This window comes from Elephantulus edwardii, unplaced genomic scaffold (assembly GCF_000299155.1).
Source record: "Elephantulus edwardii isolate Elephantulus edwardi_28Jun2011 unplaced genomic scaffold, EleEdw1.0 scaffold00026, whole genome shotgun sequence".
NCBI classification, from domain to species: Eukaryota; Metazoa; Chordata; class Mammalia; order Macroscelidea; family Macroscelididae; genus Elephantulus; species Elephantulus edwardii.
The window spans coordinates 22,224,928-22,234,340 of record NW_006399776.1 but is presented as its reverse complement, the minus strand read 5'-3'; the positions used below and the strand labels follow the sequence as shown (position 1 = coordinate 22,234,340).

The 9,413-nt window shown below is 50.0% G+C and overlaps 1 gene segment (V, D, J or C); it reads right to left on the bottom strand.

Annotated features, from left to right (window-relative positions):
• Window positions 1-6,087: 6,087 nt before the first annotated feature.
• Window positions 6,088-9,413, bottom strand: part of LOC102851356 — a 430,705-nt gene continuing 427,379 nt past the window's right edge. The window contains 3 exon segments of the C gene segment in view: window positions 6,088-6,194; window positions 7,016-7,060; window positions 8,531-8,791. Coding sequence covers window positions 6,088-6,194; window positions 7,016-7,060; window positions 8,531-8,791 — 413 coding nt within the window.

Genomic DNA, 9,413 nt, shown 5'->3' with positions numbered 1-9,413 from the left:
CCCCACTCCACCCTCACCCCCTGCACACCTGGCGCCGCGGTGTAACGGCCAGCCCCGCCCCGGCACGTGGCCTGCGGCCCCGCTATCTCCACCTCTGTATTTTTAACTCTGCTTTCCAGAGGATGTGGCTTTTGCGGGAGAGCTTCAAAGGGTGCCCTATTTGCCCCCACGACGTCATGGAAATGGGAGGGAGCAGCCCGCTCCCCCAAACACCTGGGGGGATGTGGGAAGCTTTTTCCACTTCCTGCCCTACTTCTGGCTACTGACTCAAATGTCTGACCTGTTGATTACTTTCAAAACGTAGCTCTATATATGATCCTTAGAGGAAACCACATGCATGTGAGTGTCTGTGTCAAAGGGGACCCGGAAACCTCACACTGTCGCCCAGGTGGTCTCTACACGGAGGTGGGCGTGGTGGCCAACAGGAGTGACAGCACCGGCACCCCCGTGGCTGCTTTCTGAGAGACCACCTCAGTCAGCAGTTCGGGGCCCACCACACGTGGGGGGAGGGCTGGTTTTAGTGTGGGGCCTGGGGGACAGTGAGGTGGGGCAGCAGTGACGTGTGTGCCTGCACCTTGGGCTGGCCAGGCCTCGAGGGGAGCTCCATGTCCCTCCTCCGGGTTCCTGGCCTTTGAGGCCCTTGTCTGGACTGCCCTGGGCGTGAGGCCAGCCCTCATGTGCTGCTTCTGCTAGTTATTTTTAAACATTGTTATCATCTGTGCATTTGTACATTCACCAGTTTAGTTTCAGGTATACAATTTCTTTACAAACAACGTTGTATTATTAATCACACATGTACAACCAGCACTCAATATCTTTGCCAAAGTTTCCATCACTATAAACAGAAATTCACTAAATAAAACTTTTACATGTTGCAGGAGAGGTCGGTCAGACCAACAGTGACCTTCTGTCCCCTTTCTGAGGCTGCAAGTCTTTATGAGAGGACCACCTGTTTTCTCTCCCTGGTGGTGGTGGGGTTTAATACTGGCTACCTTGAAGTTAAGCAAGCTAATACATTTTGAACTACATACCTAATCTTTCCTTTCTATACACTTGCCTGTTGTGTTATTTCTTATAAATGAGATAAAACAATATTTCTTCGCAATTGATTTATTTCATGGTTTTCCAGGTTCATCCATGTCTCACAGGTCACAACGCAGGACTTCACATCTCTTCATGACTGTACTTCTGCGTACCCAAGTACCACATTTCATTTATCCATTCATCTGTTGGACGCTTATGTTGTTTCTTTTTCTGGTATTGCCCGATAGGGCAGACCCCTCCCTACAAGATTCACAGCCTCAGAAACCTGATGGAGGGTTGCTAAGAGCCAGACTTGACTTGATGGTTACTCTTCGCTCTTGGAAAACTGTGAAAGAGTTCACACAGCTGCTTACTCTGTTAGTTCCCACTTTCTTTTCTCTTGGGCTTCTCACTTCCCCTCACCTCATTCCCTCCCCATGCGAATCCCAGGAAGGGTGTACTAACCATCTGCTGTGTGGCAGGCAGTGTACTAGGCATTGTGGGCACAGTGGTGAGCGTGGAGCTGCCCATTCTAAGGAGTCGAGTGGACTTCCCTGTTGGCAGTTACAGGAAAACTGACGTAATATCTAATAAGGGCTTTGCATGTGACTCAGAGGAATTCGATTTTATGAGGGAATTAAGAAGCAAGACTGTAAGAGTCAGTGGTGGGTTAATAGCAAAGAGATGACTCTGGTTGGAGCTGAAGACCACACACAAATGTTCCTGGATACATATTGTGGAGCTCCTGACCATGAAAAAGGGGAAGACTGGGAGAAGCTACGGAGAATTCTGAGAGTATTTGCCTGGGGCCATGAGAGGTCATTTGATTCTTTGTTTTGACTCCAGAGCTGAATTGGGACTGTAGGGCTTTTGTCCAGATAAATCCAGTTTCCAAGTAACCATTGTAACATGTCTACTGCTGGGATGTCTGTCTGACCTCTGGTTCATGAGGGCAGTGGCTTCTTAGATTATGCCTTTTAGTTTCCTCTCTGCCTTTTCCTTCCAGTCTAAACAGTGCCCAGTCCCTTACTGCTGAGGGGCTCGACTCTGGCAGCTCTAGCCTCCGGCCTGACCTTCTAGAACAGGAACAGTTCTTCTGCTTCTCCCCACATGGCTACTTCATTTTCTTGTATGGCAGGCTGGGGCCTGGAGCCAGGCATGAGAACTGGGGTAGGTGTTGGAGTCTCTAACCCGACCCTTCACACACCTACTGGCAGCCAGTTTGCTTCTCTGACCTGAGGCTTAACAGCTTCAGACCCTACGGACTATCCCTCCTGGAATTGAGGAACTCAGTTTTAAATGGAGGTTTAGAAAGGAGTCCCTGGGGGCTGTGAATGGTTAACGTGCTGCTAACTGAAAGGTTGGTGAGTTGAGATTACCCAGAGGCTCCTCGGAAGAAAAGCTTGGTTATCTCCTTCTGAAAACCAGCTGCTGAAAAAGAACACTCTGGAGCCTGGTTCTACTCTGACACACACAGTCGACTTGATCGTGACCAGTGTAGTGGGCAGTGCTGACTCTGCTCATTCTCTGGCTTGCAGGTTGCTGACCCTCTAACTCTCCTGCACCTCAGCTGGGGGAGATCTTCCATCCTCCAGGCTGGATCCCCAGCTCCTTTGGTGTCACCTCGGGCAGTTTTAGGGAACCAGTGAGCCCAGGCCCTGCACTCTGAGGGCTCTGGGCTGACACTCCACCTCAAGCCCCTTTCGTTTCTTTCAGTCCGGGGTCCTTTAGGACGCTTGGAGGGGTCTGCTTTTGGCCCTTTGCTGTTAAGGACCCCACCAGAGGCTCCAAGCACCCATGTCCCCTTCCTCTTTGACATCACTGCAGCCACCTTTCAGGAACAGCCTTCCCTCCCCAGCCACTCATACTTCTCTCTCCTTGATCCGTTTTATACAGAGAAAAGTGAATTACCACTTAAGGGGGGGGGGGAGACAAACTAATTTGCCCTAAGTTTTTAATGGTTGATAAAGGCTTGCTCTATTAACCCTCCCAGGGGCATTTTCATTTAATAAGGGAAAGAGAATGCTTTAATTAAAAGAAATTCCCAGCGGTGGGATCTCTGGCAGTGTGTCAGTCTGATGAGGAGGCAGTTCTGAGCGGGAGGCCTTCCCACAGTTCTGTGAAGGCGGCAGATCCTGTCTTTGGGAAGAACACCTGCGCTGTGTGAGTGAGTGACTGCCGTGATGGCATTTTCTCTGAGCCCTCGGTGCCCTTCCTTGTTTGCTACTGTGGGGTTGACCTCTGACTCTGGTGGCCTCGTGCACAACAGAATGAAATGCTGACTGATCCCGAGTCATTCCCATGATCGTTGGCAGAGCAGATGATCCTTGTTTGACTTGGTATGGAAGCTGTTCTAAATCTATTTGACATCATAGCAACACACAGGCCTCCACTGACAGATGAGTGGTAGCTGTGTGTGATGTGCATTGACTGGGAATCAAACCCAAGTCTCCCATGTGGAAGGCGAGAATTCCCCCACTGAGCCACCACCTCCCTCCTTTCCCTTTGTTATGTGCTGTTGAGTTGAAACCCACTCAGAGCTGACCCTCCAGCAAGTTTTTAGAGGGTCGCCCATCTTTCTTTGTCCAGTGGTAGATCGGAACTGTGTGCCTCTGGGTTGGATGGGGTTGTGGTGCGAACCCAAAGGCTGTGCCTCCCTAGCGGTCTGGACCCACTAAGGGCTCCATGGAGGAAAGCTGGGCAGCCTCGTCCCGTGTGATTTACAGCCTCAGAAAGCCAGAGGAGGGCCAGCTGTGAGTTGGTTCTGACACAACATCAAAGAGGGAGTGAGGGATTTAGGAGACGGTGGAGGCAGCTTGTGGGAACCGACGGTTCTTAGTTGTATAGGGCTCTCACAGGATTTGTGATGCCCTGAGCTGGAGGCAGCCTCCAGCTCCACCTGACATATTGTAGGCAGTGACCCTGAAGCTCACAGAAGGGGGAAGCGTGGCCATGGCAGCACCATCACTGCAAAGATATAGGCCTGAGTTGTAGCTGGATTTGTATTTCAGGCTGACTGTCAGACCAACAGAAGAATTACAGATTTATTTGGTGCTGGGCCCCCAGGGTTGGGTCAGCACTCTGTTTTGTGGTCTTGATGAGGTAATGACTAGGCTGTGGCAGAGTGCTCTCTGAGAAGTGTGCCCATTTCAGACTCTCAGGAAAGAGGACAGTGCCTGCGGGGCCCCTGAGAGTCCAGTTCTTGTCCTCTAGGTGGGGTTTGAGAGTCTACGCTCCTTGGTGGAGTCTCTGGACTTGTAGGAAAGGAGCTCATCTTCCCCTTTCTCCTTCTCATGTCCAGATGGCAGGAATAGAAAGTGGTGCTGGTGTTGTTAGCCTCTCTCACTCCTCACACCTTGCTCCTGGTCTGGGAACCCCGTGGGGCTGGGGGCAGGGCACTGTGGGATATGGGCAGTGGGGGAGAAGGTGGTTGTCAGTCATGAACCGAGGGGACATTGCTGTTTCAGCAGAACTCAAGTCTGAGATGAGGCAGAGAGACTGCAGACAGTGAGAATCAGTGGGAGGGGTTGGGGTGAATTTTCCACGTGGCTTGAGTGTGTGGCTTGAGTGTTAAAGGTCAGCTCCAGATCCCCGCCACCTGTGTGCATGGACTCCTGCTCTGGGTGGCCCAGGGGTGCGGCTGACACAGCAGAGCAGACATCTTGCTTGGAAGTGGGGCTGCCTGGCTCCCCGGCAGAGCTTTGGAAGTGGACAGTTTCCGAGGTGATTCTGGGAAGAGGTTGGCTTTAGCCACTTACTGAGCGAGGCTCCCTGTCTGTGGAAAAAGCGTTGGTTTCTTTTTGCCTAGTCAGTGACCACCAGCGACCAGAACATGACCCCAGCCAAACCCATTGAACAGGAGCACAACCCTTGCTCTTCCACATCACTTTTAATGAAGCTTGTCAGCAGCAGAATGTACAGTGTGACTCAGATACACAGCATGGCAGGGCCTAGACAGGGAGACCATTTTTCCCACTTGGGAAAAAGTAATATGTATTTCTGTATGAACACTATTTAAAAATATATAAACACCTCAAAACATTTTCTAGGAGACAGAGTCTGAGAGACCCCGCAGGGACCAGTGGGATAGTCAGGGACGGTCTCTCATGAGGGAGGGTCTCTGCACAGCCAGGAGAGGTGGCAGCTGCCTCCCCCTTTGCTGTGAATGATGGGGGGACACGGCCATAGGGAATAGTCAGTGTACTCAAAGGTCGTCAGCATCTTGATCACCAATGCTGAGCAGAATCCTGATGCTGACTTTGGGGAGGCGTTAGAGAGTCAGGAGCAGCCTTCTTGTCCATGGGTGAGGTGCTGGTGGTGGAGACTTTGCTTCTGTTTGAAGAGGGAGAAGTTGGCCATTGAAGAGGAGGACTGAGAAAGCTTGAGGTCTCTTAAACTCTTGGTGGCCTGGAATAAGGAAGAACAGAAGTCAAGCTGGACGTTGAGGAGGACCCAGGACTGAGCATGGATATGATGCAGACACTACACAATGTTGAGCTTTTAGGCACAAATGGAGTCTTACTGATGATGGTGGAACAGACCACACGGGTAACTGGGGACACTGGGGAGGAGGTGTGGAGACTGCAGCCAGGATTGGGGTAGAATAGGAACATACTGCCTTCTCACCGTGGAGCGGATGGAGCAAAGCTGGGTTAAGAGGACAAGGAAGCAAACTGCAGCCTGTCCAGCTCATGCAGTCAAAGAGATACAGTAGAAGGCATGTGCTTAAGAGTCCAGGGCTTGAGTTTCTCTTTTTCCAATTCATTACCTACATGACCCTGATACTCCTTGACCTCAGTTTCTTCATGGGGATAATAACGCTGTTCTTTATACCTCGTAGGGAAGACACGACTCAAGTGAGGTGACTGAAATGAACGTATGTGTGTCATACAAATGTTTGAGGCGACTGTTATTAACAAGAGGACTTGCAACAGAAAGACATGGGAGCATTTGGCAACCCAAACTCGGGACTCTAAAACAAGGCCCTATGGGGAGGTTTGGTCTTGGGGACTTGTCCACCACCTTCACCCTCTGCCCAGGCCCAGGCTGAGCTGCCCACTCACCTCAGCTGGACCATAGCCGCAGCGTCATGAGCAGGTTAAATCCAGCCACTTTCAGGAACAGGATGCGGAGCCCGATCACAAACAGGTTTTGCAAGTTTAGGTTCATATCTACAAGACCAAGAAGCCACAGCGGTCATGGGCATGATGCCTCTACACAGCAACACACAGTAGTTTTCCCCAGAGTCGGGTGGGTGGGTGGGGGTGGGCTCAGCTCCTGGTTCGACCTCTCCCTTTGAGCTTTAGAAAGCATCTCCTTACACGCAGATACATGTGAATCCCACTGGAGCTATCTCAGTTCCCGAGTCCCTGTGAGGTAGGGTGGCGGTAGGTGCTCAGAGTTTATCTGTAATCTCTTAGATCTGGCCCCCTTACTGAGAACCTAGTGGCTGAATGACTCATAAGAACAGCCCAAATGGATGGAAAGAATTTGGTTCAGAGTAGGTAGTGCACAGGGGTTGGGAAAACCCTGAGTATCACTCCTTTTCTTAAAATAAATCAAAGAACCTTGGATAAGAAGGGAGATGATCTCAGGAGATTAATGTTGAGCTGCACCTAACGTAAGAGAGTCAGAAATTTCAGAAATGGGTCCACCAGAAAGAACTGTCTTTGGCTCTCCTGACAGTGGAGCTGGTGAAAGGAATGCAGAGACCTACGAGTGAGGAGTTTGTCTAATGAAACCAGACATTCATCCTCTATGTACTTTGAGTGGACTCCCAAGATGATGAAAGAAAGACCCCAGGCAGCTCTTCGCATGGCCTGAGTGGTTATTCCCATTCCTCATACCTTAATTCCAGATCTGAGAATCCCTCCCATTCCCCCATCTCACCAGGAATTACGGATTCTGAGCACACTGCCCCTGCCCCCGCCAGATCCCAACCCCTATTCCCCCCTCCAAGCTTGTGTGAAGTCAGGGTGGCCTCCTTTCTTACCTGTTTCAAAGCCTTTCTCTACCAAATCAGCATTACAATGATATCCTAAAACAGGAAGGAAAGACATTTTGTTAGCGTCCAGAGTCTAGCTGATTCTCCCACCCCAGTCCCCTCAGGACTCAGGTGAGTGAACAATAGGCCACAGTCTTCCCATGTTAAGGGATCTAGAGGGACATTCTGGCCATGGCTACCTGCTGGGGAGAAACACTGGCTCTGGGCAGGCCCCTGTCTTCTGTGGCACTGTTTTCACTCAACACACATTGACTGTGCCAAGCACACGTAACAGGAATCAAGAGCAAAGAATCAGCTCCTGCCCTTGGTCGGACTCCAGTCTGACTGGGGCAGTGAACTGTGTGCATCAGTCCCATAAGCTTCATACATAATCGCCTGTGTTCTGAGAAACTTTGATCCCTACTCCAATGTGTTGTTTTCTACATCTCAGAAGATGGCACTGCCTTTGATGGACTCAATTGCTGAGGCATAAACTCCAGCTGTCTTCCTTGATCCTTCTTTCCCTTCATCCCTGCACGGTTCTACCTCTGAAACAAATGGTTTGGCCACTTTCTTCACTCCGCTGATGCCACCTGGCCCAATCTCCACCATCGCTTCCTGCAGAGCTTTCCTTCTGCCTTTATGCTCCTATAATCTGTTCTTCACTCAGCCACCAGAGATCTTGAAAAAAATATTAACTAGGTGTTTCTTCTTGTTTAAAACCATCTGATGGCTTCCCAGTGAACTCAGAATAGTACCTGTCCTCTCTCTCAGATCTGCAAGAACCTCTACGCTAGCCCTCGCCTTACTTCCTGCACCTCATTTCCTTACGTCTCCTCCCTGTTCGCATCGCATTGCCGCCATGTCTAGCCTAGCTGCAGAGCCTCCACATGACACTCCTTCTGTCCTTTGTGTGGCTGGTAGCTTCTTACCTATTAAGTCTCAGCTGCTCATATGACAGTTTTTTTTTAGGGAACCTTTCCATAACTTCTGTCCTTAAGGTGCCTGATTCCTGATCTCCAACTCAAAGCTCATGGTCAAATATGCAGTTGGCTAGGGTTTCTCTGGCTCCTAGATGGTCTCCCCAGACTGGAGTGGAGCACCCTCTGGGCTGACTTTTCATCTGCGTCCTTTGCTCTCATACCCTAGCACATGGCTGTGTACTGTTGAGTTGGAAACAACCCATAGCTGACCCTCCAGTGGGTTTTCAGAGGCAGTAAATTGCCTGGGAGGCACTGGAACTTGAGAGAGCAGCAATGATGAGGTATCCTAGAGCCTGTGCTGGGGGGCTGGGATGGAGGTCTGGCCCACCTTTCTCTGCATCCCTTTTTGCCCAGGATACCATGCAGACTGCTAGCATGGGGACCTGCTGTTCCCAACTGAAAAGAGGGCCTGCGATTCTCTGACAACTGATGAGGCCGAGACTACTCATTCCAGTAGCTTTTTTTATCCCATTGATCTGAAGTCAGAGCCAGGCCTCTGAGAATGAGGAGACCCATTTCCCCAGATCCACACTGCACTGACCTGAGCTGGAGCGGAAGAGAGTCTTGTTGAAGATATTATCAGCACATGGAGAATTCTCGTTGTTGCCCCAAAACACGACTCCGTTACTCTTGAAATCTGTGGTCCTCATGTTCAACACCGTTGAGTCTGGTTTGAATCTTTCTGACTTAAAGATTTCTGACAGCTTGGTCTGAGATTCATAATCAGTGAACAGGCAGATGGAGTTGTTGCTGGATTTAGGACTTCTCAGCTGGTACACAGCAGGATTAGGGTTTGTGATATCTGTGGGTCAAGAGGACACGAGGTTAGAAGATGTGTTGTTGCACTCCTTACCCTCACCCAGGCTGGAGTTTGGATCCCATTGCTCGCCATTGATGGGGCTGGCGAGTCATGTTCTCAGGCAAGAGACTGGAAAGAACATTTTAGAAGCAAGCTGCTTCGTGGGACTTAGGGACAGGTACAGCCATGACTTGTAGTCAGGACACCGGGTCTCAAGTAAATATTCTATTCCAAGTCCTGCTCATGTCTGAGGAAGCCAGAAATGCAGCTGTGCCGAATGATAACAACTCTTCTTGCCACTTAATAGATACTTCCCTGAAATTTCATTTGGCCCAGTAAACAACAACACCCTTCCAGCAGAAGAGCAAGGGCAAACACAGAAGAAGGCACAGCAGACAGAGACAACATCGTGGGCTCTGGTGGTTTCCCACACCTCAGCTGGAAGTTGGAGCTTTATGATATGTAAGTATTAAGTGGAAACACCCATCACATCACCAAGATATTTCTCTCATTAATAAAGTGTTTGGTTGGTATTTCTTCAACGAGATGGAAAAGGCAATCTCCAATTTCGTATGGAATGGAAAAAAGCCCCGAATAAGCAAAGCACTCCTTAAGAATAGAAGAA